The following is a 13,267-nucleotide window of genomic DNA, read 5'->3' as shown; positions in this document are numbered from 1 at the left end:
TTTTGACAATGGTTGTCTATTTAGAATAATACAAAAGAAATACAAAGGCAAATGCTGAAAGTTGTTTTAGAAAAGCATTGCTAAAAATCACTGTATTATACAAAATGTAAATGTAGTGTATATTTCTCAGAAAATAGCAGTTAGTGAGAAAGTTGGGACATAACCTTTTGAGCCCAGGTTTAACCACATAGCAGAAGCAGTTACAAAAGATACTGATTAGAATTTAATTTTTTTTTTTTAAATATATCATCATATTATTCAGGACTCCAGTGATTTGATTGTCTTGAAAATAGAAAGGTAATGTTATAATTTCCAGAGCTTGTTAGAGAATAAAGAAATCTCCAGCCTCCCACTGAAAAGAATGCCAGTCATCACCACAGTAAGCAAGAATTTGGAGGCACTTTACATTACAAACTTCAATCTTTTTCTTTTTTATGACCTTGTGTTATATTGGTTTTATAAAAATGTAACTCGCAGGCCCATCATATAGCTGTAATCAAGCCTCCTTCAGAATGAGTCTCCTTTAGAGATCGCATCCAACAGGCCCTGTGTTTCTCTGCTAGTGAGCATTGTGGGAGGGCAAACAATATCTGAAATTACAACTCACAGTTCTCAAGGCTAACACAGGAGAGGCTGAACACATACCTTGCCTGTGAGTTCAGCAATATGCGGAACCGCTTTCCCTTTCTGGTGACGCACGGTAGCTGGACTCTGCCCATTCCAGTCTTGTAGTTCCTCAATGCTTTTCAGATAAAGCAGGGCTTTGAGGCCAGTGCAGTAGTCTTCAATCACAGTGAAATCCTGATTTTGAATAGCACTGCATACCTAGAAAAGATGGACCAACCAAGCAAACATAAAACCAAGAGCTAATTCTTCAACTGGATTCACTTTTCATTTATTCAACAAACATTTATTTTACATGCCACAAACTCTTCTAATCATTGCCTGGGGATGGGAACAGTGGGGAGAAAGGGATTACAAAGGGGCATAAGGAAACTTTTGGAGTGATGGATATTTTTATTAACCTGATGTGGTGATGTGTATATATTTCAAAACTTGTCAAATTGCACATTTTAAATATGTGCAGTTCATTGTATGTCAGTTTTGCATCAATGCAGCTGTTAAAAATTAGATCCAATAGGCTGCATTTTCAAGGAGTTGGATCTGGCATAATATAAGAAAAGGCATTTTAACTGTCATTTTCCCTCTGTTGGGATGTGCTGCCTGGAGGTCATTCTTGTTCCCCTCACAGTCAAGCTGTGACTGAAGTGCTGTTCATTCAGTTACCCACCATCACTTGCTCCTGTCTACATCTTCAACCTCATCTGCTATTTCTCCTTTTTTGTTCACTGTTCTCCAGGCACTCTGGTCTTTCCTCTTTTCCTCAAACTTCCCAAGTTTCTTCCTTGCTTTAGGACCTTTTCATGTGTCCTTCTTGTGCCTAGAAGGCCTTTGACCTCTATTTCTGCCTAACTGACACCCATTCTCAGCTTTGTAGTAAATATGATTTCTTCAGAGAGGCCTCTCTGAACCTAAAGTAGGTCATGGCCTCCTTTTACTCATAACATCTTTTACCTATATTTATTGTATGATTATTCTATTGATAGCCTTCTCCCCAATTATATAGAAGCTTTGGGAGGGCACAACCAGTATCTATGTTGGTCACCCAATTATCCCCAGTGACTAGCATATGGTTTGTACTTATTCTGCCCTCAATAAACACATATTGAATGAATGGATAATTTGGGGATCATGTAGAGGAGACTTCTGATGTAAGTGACTATTTGTCAGAAAATACAGATAAAAATATTCTAGAGTTAAGGTATATTCCATCAGAGAAATTAGTATTCTTCCAATAAAAATATATTTGGGATTCTGTGATTATAGTTGGGATTTAAATTAGAGATTGAAGAATGTGAATTTAGGTAAGCATTTCTATGTTGATTACTTCCAAAGATACATCTCTAATTCTGATATCACCTGCAGACTCCAGAGCCACCTTTACAATTGCCATCTTTACTCAGATGACATAATAGCACTTCAAAATCAAAATTTGCAGTATGGAATTCAACATCCCTTCCCTATCTATCTTCTCAGTTCATCCAAAGAACCAGCAAACAACCAAATAAAACTAGGCAAAGCAAAACTCATTTCTTTCCCATTTTCCTAGACTCTGAATACCAGGCATATATCAGGATGCCTGACAATGGCAACCAGGATAGAAAAATCACATCTTAAGCAAATGAAAATGAGGAAAATATCTAAAAATATGAGCATGAACCAGAAGTTATTTCAAGGTCTCTTAAAGCTTTGAGACTTTAAGTAAATTTTATTGTTAGTCCTCATGATTAGCATGCTACCTGGTACCTAGTTGTTCAATAAACATTTGTTGAAAGATTTATTGAAAACACACTAAGAGGTTACTTAATGGAGAATGAAAAATTGTTAGAGAGAAAGATAGGGCAGAAGAAACACATATATAGAGAGAGGAGTCCTCAAAAAGAAATGTTAGTGATTCCATAATGTGTGTGTAATAGAAAGTCAAGTGTGGAATTTTGGGAATACCAGCCTTTAAAGGGGAGGCTATGGAAGAAGATCATGAAGGACATCAAGTAAAGCTCTAAGAGACTATCAAGAAAGGTGTTAGTTTCTGTTCATATTACTGAACATGAACATGCTGAAAAGCAACCATTGGATTTAGCAACCAGAGAGAAGACAGTGGCCAACTTTTGCATTTATAGGGGAGAAGCTCTGCAACAAGGAAGAAACTGTTTTGTAGTGGGCCAAGGAATGGATGAGGGATGAGGAATTTAAGACATGGAGACAGACTTCTCTTGCAACAAATTTGACTCCTGTGAGAGGAAGAAAAGAGCTAGGGGCATAAGTAGGAGGAGTTTTAGATTTTATTTTTTAAAGGATGAAAAAATCTACATTTTAGAGGAATGTAATCTTTTAAAATTACAGAATAGGACAGAATGGATGCCATGAATTAAATGCCTGTAAAAATTGATTATCCTATGAATGACGGTGTCATAAAAATAAAACATTGTTATATCTAACAGGATTTGAACTCTTATTAGGGGTCAGACACTCTGTCAAACACTTTGTATATATTATCTTGTTTAGTCTTCAAATTCTCTAAGAGGCGGGTTTAAGTTTTAACTCTTTTTACAGATGAGGATAAAATGAATCTTGGAGAAGGTAAATGACTTGATCTGGGCTGCATAGGATTTATGACCAGGAAGTCTAATGTTACTAAGATACAGGTATTGACAAAAGGAAAAACTGTTTTCAGGTAACTAAAATTATTTTTGCCTTCAATCATTTCCATGAACCAGCACATATTGTTTAAAAATGACTGAATTATCTTCAACCCAGAAATAACTATTGTTTTGAAAATATATATTGTTAGGTGAATTAATTTTCTCTTTTTTTATTTACCTTCTTGCTTGTATAGTACAAGTAAGAATGACAACAATAAACCAAAAACAAAATGAGAAACAAAAATATCCTTATTTCTTGTTTTGAAGTGCTATACGTTACTACTGTGTAGAAAAGAGCATGGAATAGTTACTAAGTACAAACAAGAACATTTCCTATGAAGACCTTTTACATGAGATTAAAAATCTATTTCTCAGGAGGAATTTGAGCATGAATTAGGCCTGTTATAACTTCCTTAGAGATGATTTTTCCCTCCAGAACAATTATAAAGAAAATCATTATCCTTTCCTCCATAGGACTTTTTTTTCAACTGTAAAAGTCAACTGATACTTTACCTAATCCTCTTTGTTCACTGTGAGATTCTACTTTTTGTAGTATATGCTTATGGATTTACTTTTACTATTGTCTTAAAATAGTTCACATATTAACATAAGAAATCAGATTTTGAAAATCATGTGCTATATGACATGTTCATGACTGTTACAAAAACCTGCTGCTGAATGTAGAAATATTTTGCAAGATATAAATAGTAAAGTTTAATCCCAGCCATCCCTAATTTTTCCAGTGAGAAGATACAAGAGCCATTAAATCTTTTAATGCAAAAACACAGCACAATTTGTATATGGTAGTCTCTGCCAAGGAGTGCTGGAATGATCAAAATGTGGACTTCAGGTGCGGTACATTTTAAGTATGTAAGAATATGGTGGGACTTAAATGCTAAGAAGACTCCATCTTTTCTACCCGCTTCTACTCTCTTCATCCTAGAGTGTTAGTGTAATTGGGAGGTATACTGAGAATGTAAAGGGAACATACAGCCTGAAGAGAGAAAAGGGACTTCAAAATGGCAACTGATCAAAGGCTGAAATGGTGTGCTGTGCTGGAGACCCTGGGAGCCACCCTTTGACACAGGTGTTAGACGTGGCCACTTAAAATATGCTTAATGAAATGGCAAACGTCACACTACTTGTGTACCTTCCTGAAAAGTCATTTAATTTCTACCTTCTAGAGAGATTAAACTTATTAGTTAACCTGATAGAATTTCTGATGGTAGAAACTTTGCACACTGATACTTTCTTCTTAAATTTTGATATACACACACATTATCTGGGGATCCTATTGAAATGCAGATTCTGATGCTGGAGGCAGGAGGTTTGGAATGGAGTCCACCACCCTGCATTTGTGACAAGATTCCAGGTGCAGCTGCTACTGCTGGATCATACTTTGAGTAGCAAGACTTAAGCACTGTTAGGGGTGAAACTCACCTATTAGTGTCTGCAAAGTAAATTTCATCTAAACAATTTCTTCTTGATTTTCACTAGTTGATTACACAAACATTTTCATAGTTCTTAAAAACACACACACACACAACTTAAAATAAAAAGTCACGTTTGAAAAGGTAAGAGTAGTTTTCTGATAAAATAGTGATAAGACTAAAAAAAAAAAATCTCAGGATACAAGTGCTCCACTGGGAACTAGAGCTTCTTGCTTGAGATCTGATGATCAGAAAATGGAACTGCACGGAAAGATGACTTGTTGCCTAACCTTGACACTCCACTGAGGGCTTTATTTCCGTCTGAAAGGTAAATGGCTCCTTTTAAAACTCCAAACATGTAGCTGCTATTCCTAAATGGGTGTATTTTACATGACATCTCTTAATTGTTTGTTTAACAGCTCTGATTAGGACTCTTAATAGCTGTTAACATGTTTGCTTAGTATAATCTGTAAATTCTTTATGGTGAAGGCTGGTTTATCTTTCTTCACAGCAGGGTATCAGGTGCCATTATAAGGATCATTGCCACTATTAATTATTTCTGTAAATGTGTCTATCCCTATAGTGAGCTGTTTTAAATAGCGGCCCCTAGATTCTCAGCAAGATCAGCCCTAGGTGGTGGCCTCCTGTGAGGTGTGCCATAAAGATCCCATTGCCACTGAACAGTCTCCCCCAGAGGTCTGACACAGTGCTCTGAATTTTCTACTTTAGGTGGAGGCACATTTAATCGAAGTCTACCTATGCTAAGCCACTGCACAAATCCCTGGGAGGTAAAAGAAAGCCGTGGGGTGCTATTCCTTTCTCATTATTTATCATTAAAAGAAATTAACCACATTAATAGTAAATTGCCTATTTATGGTGATTTACATTTTTAAAATCACCTTTACATATATGATTTCTTTCAACATTCAGAATAAATCCATGAGTTAGGAAGAAGAGAGGGTAATATTCTTCCCTTAAAAAAGAGAAGAGCCAGGGCTTGAAGTATAATTTTCTAAAGTCAAATCTAGTGGATTTTATGCCATATTGAGTACTATGTAACTTAGCAGTTAAGAGCATGCATGTAAGTCAGCCAGAACTGGATCCAGACCATATACTAGCTGCGTAATCATGAGCAACTTCCATAACTTAATAATGGAGATTAAAGACTTAGCACATATGAGACTAAAAGGCAACATATTTAAGTGCTTAAAATAGGAGACAGTACTTAGGTTGGTACTAAAAATAAATTTTACAATTTGAATAAATCATCAGTGCATGAATTAGGCAGGAGATAATTTTTTAAAAACTAATACTTTTTTCACTAATGCAGTAAAAAAAAAAGTCATGGACCTTATTTTTATTTGCATTAAATACTTATCTAAAAAAATGTGCTTTGTTCTTGTCATCAGAAGAGTTGTATGAGTCTTCTGCCATTTAGCATCTGTGTGAACTAGGACTAATCACTTACCTTGTCCAGTCCCCATCACTCTGCTCCCAACTTTTTACAGATGGATGATAATATCTAGTTTATTGTTGTGAGAACTAAATTACATCATGTAAGTGAAAGTGCCATGGAAATTATATAGCTCAGACAGAAAGAATGTTACTAAACCTCACCAGGTATTATCAGATAATCTGGAATTTAAAGTGCCAAGAAGAGGTCAAAATGGAAAGTTTTGCCTGTAAAGAAAAAGTCAACTTCCTCTGAAATGTAAAAGATAATTTACTATGATGTTATCAAATAAAATCCAAATTGTATAAAAGTAAGAATCACGTGTAAATAATTTAGCAAAAGTTCTACAGAAGCAGAACACTCTGGATCTGGCATGTGTTTCAGTGTAATAGAACAATACATTTTTTTGTTTTGCTTTCTTAGTACATTTTTCAAATTACATTTTTTAAACTACAAGGTTTTTTTATTGTTTCTACTAGAGAAGTTTTAGGTTTACAAAAAATAATTCAGAAAATACAGAGTTCCCATACTCCCCTCATAAATATAATTTTCCTTATTATAAACACTTTGATTAGTGTGGTGCCCCTATTACAACTGATGAAATAATATTATAATTACATTATTAAATATAGTCCATAGCTTACATTAGGGTTCAGTCTTTGTGTTGGAAAGTCCTACTTTTTTAATTTTAATTTTTATTCCAGCACCATATATACAAACTAAAAATTTTCCCTTTAACCACATTCAAATATACAACTTGGTAGTGTCAATCACATTTACAATACCATATCACAAAAATTACTATCTGCTGCCAAAATCCTTGCATCACCCCAAACAGTAACTCTGCATCAATTAAGCACCAACTCCCCATCCCTACCAAACCCTGGCCTTTGGTAATCTATACTCTTCCTGAATATAGTTATTTCATATCAGTGAGATCATACAATATTTGTCCTTTTTTGTGTGACTTATTTCACACGACTTGAGGTCTTCAAAGTCCATCTATGTCAGAACTTCACTTCTTTATTATGGCAGAGTAATATTCCTTTGCATGTATATACCACATTTTGTTTATCCATTCACTGATTAATGGACACTTTGGTTGCTTCCATCTTCAGGCAATTGTGAATAATGCCTCTATGAGGATCTGAGTCCTTGCTTTGAATTCTTTTGGGTATATACTTAGAAGTGGATAACTGGGCTATATGGTATTTGTATACTTAACTTTCTGAGGAACCACCAAACTGTTTTCCACAGTGGCTTTACATTCCCACCAACAATGAATGAGTGTTCCTATTTCTCCATATCCTCACCAACACTTGTTTTCTGTTTTTTTGTTGTTGTTGCTGTTTTTTATAGTAGTCATTCTAGTAGGTGTGAAACGGTATTTCATGATGGTTTTGATTTGCATTTCCATAACGGCCAATGATGCTGACAATCTTTTCATGTATTTTCTAGTTATTTGCATATCTTCTTTGAAGAAATATCTATTTAAGTCTTTTGCCAATTCTAATTGGGTTGTTTGTCCTTTTGTTGAGTTGTAGGATTTCTTTATATATTCTGGATATTAAACCCTTATCACATATGAGGTATCCACATACTTTCTCCCATTCTTTAAGTTGCCTTTTTACTTTAATATTGAAATCCTTTGGTGCATAAATATTTTAATTTTGGTAAGTCCAATTTATCTATTTTGTTGTTGTTGTTGCTCATGCTTTGGTGTAAGTACGTCTAAGAAACCATTGCCTAATACAATCTCCTGAAGATGCATCCTTATGTTTTCTTCTAGGAGTTTGAAAGTTCTGGCTCTTATATTTATGTTTTGCATCCAATTTGAGCTAATTTTTGTATATGGTTTGAGGTGGGGGTCCAAATTCATTCTTTTTCATATGGATATCCAGTTTTCCCAGCACCGTTTGTTGAAGAGACTATTTTTTTTTGTCCCAACTGAGTGGCCTTGGCACCCTTTTAAAAAATCAGTTAACTATAGATGTAAGTATTGGTTTCTAACTCTTGATTCAATTCAGTTGGTCTATATATTTGTCCTTGTGCCAGTACCATGCTATTTTGATTACTGCAGCTTTCAAATAAGCTTTAAAATTGGGAACTGTGAGTCTTCCAACTTAGTTCATTTTTTTTCAAAATGGTTTTGGCTGTTTTTGGCCTATTTGGTTTACTATTATTGCAAAGAAGGCTGTTAGAATTTTGATAGAGAATGTATTAAATCTGTAAATTGTTTTAGGTATAATTGACATAACAATATTTAGTCTTCCAATGCCTGAACACAGAATACCTTTCTATTTATTTAGATCTTCCTTGATTTCTTTTAGCAATGCTTTATATTTTTCAATTTATAAGTCCTTTACATCGACAGTTGATATTTGATTGTTTTAATTGCTATTGTAAACAGAAATTTTTCTTGAGTTCCTCTTCAGATTTTTCATTACTAGTGTATAGAAACACTACTGATAATTGCATATGGAACTTGTACCCCTCCAATTTGCTGAATTTGCTTATTAATTCTGCAGTTTGTTGTGGAGTTTATGGGATTTTCTATATGTAGGATCATGTCATCTGCAAACAGCAAATGTTTTACTTCCAATTTGGATGCCTATTATTTCATTCTCTTGCCAAATTGCTCTAGCTAGAACTCCCAGAATAATGTTGAATAACAGTGATGATAAGTGGACATCCTTATCTTGTTCCTGATCTTAAATGGAAAGCTTTCAGTCTTTCACCATTGAGTCTGATGATACCTCTGGATTTTTCATAGGTGCCTTTTATCATGTTGAGGAAATTTCCTTCTATTCCTAGTTTTCTAAGTATTTATATCAAGAAGGGGTGCTGGATTTTATCAAATGCCTTTTCTGCCTCAACTGAAATGATCATGTGATTTTTTTCATTGTTCTGTTAATGTATTACATTAATAGATTTTCTTATGTTGAATCAGTCTTGCATACTTGGGATCAATCCCATTTGATCATGGTGTATAATTCTTTTGATGCATTGTTGGATTTGGTTTACTAGTATTTTGTTGAGGATGTCTGCATCAATATTCATAAAGAAAATTGAAGAAGTTTTCTTTTCTTTATTTGGCTAGCTACCCTAGCTCTCTTTTGGTTACTATTTGCATTAATATTTTTTCCATCCATTCACTTTTAGCCTGCTGGTGTCTTTGAATTTAAGTTGAATCTCTTGTAAACAGCATATAGTTGGGTCATGTTTTCTATCCATTCTGCCAGTCTCTGCCTTTTGACTGGAGACTTTAATCCATTTAAATTTAAGTAATTACTGATAATGCAAGAATTTCTTCTGCCATTTTGCTATTTCATTGTTGTAAGTCTTAGGTCTCTTTTGTCCCTCAATTTGCCCATTAATGCATACTTTCATATTTATTTGATTTCTTGTATTGTACCATTTTTAGTTCCTTCTCATTTCTTTCTGTATATACCTTTCATAAATTTTCTTTGTGGTTATGATGGGCCTTAAATTTAACATTCTAAATGCATAACAATAAGTTTTTTATATATAAACATCTTTAATAGCATACATACGGAGGTGGTGCAAGATGGCAGCATAGAGAGGTGGCGAATTTAGTTAGTCTTCTAGAGCAACAAGTAAATAGCCAGAAACAACTAGTAAATAGTCTGGAACAACTGTTGAAGGACATCCGTGACTGGACACACATGATAACTAGCCTGGAATGGGTGAAGTGGCTGAGATTGCAGCATAAAACTGCAAGTAAAGCTCCCCAAACTGCGGGGATGGCACCCCTCCACCACTAGCATGGCAGGCTGAGCTGAAACATTCCCTCTGGAAAAAAGAAGAAGGTTACCTGGAGCAAGGGAAAATAACCAAGCTCCAATTGCAATTTTAATTAAAAATTTTGGTCTACTGAATACAAACTACAAGCACAGAGAAATCTGGAACAAGCGGGAAAGGAACCTGAGGTTCCCCCTGGCAGAGAGGAGACATAAATTTAAAAAATACATAAATAAAAAACAGAGGCTTTTGGAGACAGATGAGCTCAGAATACTGGAAAATGGTTGTGTCCCAAGAAAAGGAGAAGAAAGATCTGGGTGCCAACACCAGTTGACCAGCGAAACAGGAGGGCTGGGAACTGGCTCTGAAAAGGGTTTTTCTCTCTTTTTCCTTTTTACTCTCATTAGAGAAAGTCTCAGGCAATTTCAATTGCCAGCTCTAACTCAGGCAAGGGTGGAGTTAACAGAGACAGAGACACAAAGGATGAATTCAAGTTAGAAGATAACTACTTAAAGGGGGTATCTTCCCTAAGAAACGTGGGGCATGGCCCAGCTCAAGTGGCTGCCCTCCCTCAGAGAATTCAGACCCCTGGGCCTGGAGGAAGAAAAACAGAAAAAAACTTAAGCTTGGCTTATGATACCCTTGACCCCTGGCCAGGACTGTGTCCATTGAGAATTAAAGGGACCACACCTCTTTACACCAGTGGGGAGCTGTGGGCTGATAAGCACCACCTGCTGGGCAGATTAGGAAAAGGACAGAGTCTAGAGTCCTCACAATAAAGTATGACAATCTTCTGGCTCTCACCCTCAGGGAAACCTGATACTGAATACAGCCTCCTCCTGAGATCTGAGCCTGTCTGGTCAGGGGAAATCTGATTGGGGTAATCAAGGAAACCAGATGCATAGACAAAAAAAAATAAAAATTAAGAGTCACATTAGGAAAAATGAAGATATGGCCCAGTCAAAGGAACAAACCTATACTTCAGCTGAGATACAGGAATTGAAACAACTAATTATTAAACAAACAACTCTCCTAAATCACTCCAAAAATCAAATCAGTGAGTTAAGGGAAGATAAGGCAGAAGAGATGAAGGATATAAAGAAGACACTGGGTGAACATAAGGAAGAAATCAAAAGTTTGAAAAAACAATTTGCAGAACTTATGGGAGTGAACGGCACAATACAAGAGATGAAAAACACAATGGCAACATACAACAGCATATTTGAAAAGGCAGAAGGAAAGATCCATTAGCTGGAGGACAGTACATCTGAAACACTACACACAAAAGAACAGATAGGGAGAAAATGGAAAAATATGAGCAGAGTCTCAGGGAACTGAATGACAACATGAAGCTCATGAATGTACATGTCATAGGTGTCCCAGAAGGAGAAAAGAAACAATAAAGGAGGAAATAATCACTGAATATTTCCCATTTCTTATGAAAGACATAAAATTACAGACCAAAGAAGCATGGCATACCCCAAACAGAATGGATCCAAATAGACCTATGCCAAGACATTTAATAATCAGATTATCAAATGTCAAAAACAAAGAGAGAATTCTAAAAGCAGCAAGAAAAAAGCAATCACATACAAAGGAAACTCAATAATACCATGTGTGGATTTCTCAGTAGAAACCATGGAGGCAAGAAGGCAGTGGTAAGACATATTTAAGATTCTGAAGGAGGAAAACTGACAACAAAGAATTCCATATCTAGCAAAACTGTCCTTCAAAAATGAGGGAGAATTTAAAACATTCCCAGACAAACAGACACAGAGAGTATATGAACAAGATACCTGCTCTACAGGAAATACTAAAGAAGCACTACAGACAGATAGAAAAATACAGAAGAGAGAGGTTTGGAGCACAATTTTGGGTGATGGTAGCACAAAAATGTAAGTACACTTAACAAAGATGACTGTGAGTATGGTTGAAAGAGGAGGGTTAGGGGCATGTAGGATACCAGAAGGAAAGATAGAAGATAAAGACTGGTACCGTATAATGTAGTGAAACCTAGGGTGGTCAATGATTGTGATTAAATGTACAAATATGTGTTTACGTGAGGAAGAATAAACAAATGTCAGCTTTGAAAGGAGTTAAAAATGGGGTGATACTGGGGAAAATGCAATCAATGCAAACTAGACTCTATAGTTAGCAGTAACATTGTAATATGCTTCCAGTAATTGTAACAAAGGCAATATACCAAAGTTAAATGTCTATCAGAGGGGGATGTAAGTGAGGGGTATGGGATTCTTGGCATCTGATTTTTTAATCGTATTTTATTTTGATTTTATTTTTCTTTTGTTGCTTTTTAGTTGTCATTTTTTTCTTTCTTTATCTTTTTTCTTTTTTACTTTTTTCATCTCTTCCTCTTTGTGGAAGAAATTGAAATGTCTTTATGTAGATAGTGGTGGTGAATGCATAACTATGTGATTATACAAGGAACCATTGATTGTTTACTTAGGATGGAATGTATGGTGTGTGAATAAAACCATCTGAAAATAAACAGAGAGATACAAGTGCTGGAGAAAATGTGGAGAAAGGGATGTATCTAATCACCATTTGTGGGGAAGTAGAATGGTGCAGCCCATCCAGAGGGCAGTGTGGTGCTAATACAGGAAGCTAATCATGGGGTTTCCATATGGTCCTGCCACCCTGTTATTGGGAATATACTTGGAAGAACTGAAAATAGGGACACAAATTGTTCTAGTTTGCTAATGCTGCCAGAATGCAAAACACCAGAAATGGATTGGCTTTTATAAAGGGGGTTTATTTGGTTACACAGTTACAGTCTTAAGGCCATAAAGCATCCAAGGTAACACATCAGCAATCAGGTACCTTCACTGGAGGATGGCCAATGGTGTCTGGAAAACCTCTGTTAGCTAGGAAGGCATGTGGCTGGCATCTGCTCCAAAGTTCTGGTTTCAAAATGGCTTTCTCCCAGGACGTTCCTCTCTACTCTGCAGTTCCTCAAAAATGTCACTCTTAGTTGCACTTGGGATATTTGTCCTTTCTCAGCTTCTCCGGAGCAAGAGTCTGCTTTCAACGGCTGTCTTCAAACTGTCTCTCATCTGCAGCTCCTGTGCTTTCTTCAAAGTGTCCCTCTTGGCTGTAGCAAGCTCACTCCTTCTGTCTGATCTTATACAGGGCATGAGTAATTTAATTCAGACCCACGCAATGGGCAGGCCAACACCTCCATGGAAATTATCCAATCAGAGTCATCACCCACAGTTGGGTGAGATGCATCTCCGTGGAAACACTCAAAGAATTTCAATTTAATTAACACTGATAGGCCTGACCACACAAGATTACATCAAAGATAATGGTGTTTGGGGGACATAATACATTCAAACTGGCAC

At 36.0% G+C, this 13,267-nt stretch overlaps 1 protein-coding gene across 3 annotated transcripts in view; it reads right to left on the bottom strand.

Moving 5' to 3' along the window:
• DPYD (dihydropyrimidine dehydrogenase) overlaps positions 1-13,267 on the bottom strand; it is a 943,583-nt gene that overhangs the window by 103,769 nt on the left and 826,547 nt on the right. For all 3 annotated transcript variants that reach the window (XM_037826568.1, XM_037826567.1, XM_037826569.1), the window contains one exon: positions 646-825. In XM_037826568.1, coding sequence (XP_037682496.1) covers positions 646-825 — 180 coding nt within the window. The remainder of the gene's footprint in view (positions 1-645; positions 826-13,267) is intronic.

This window comes from Choloepus didactylus, chromosome 2 (genome assembly GCF_015220235.1).
Source record: "Choloepus didactylus isolate mChoDid1 chromosome 2, mChoDid1.pri, whole genome shotgun sequence".
Classification (NCBI taxonomy): Eukaryota; Metazoa; Chordata; class Mammalia; order Pilosa; family Megalonychidae; genus Choloepus; species Choloepus didactylus.
Note: the sequence above shows the minus strand (reverse complement) of the source record. Positions and strands in the feature narration are given on the sequence as shown.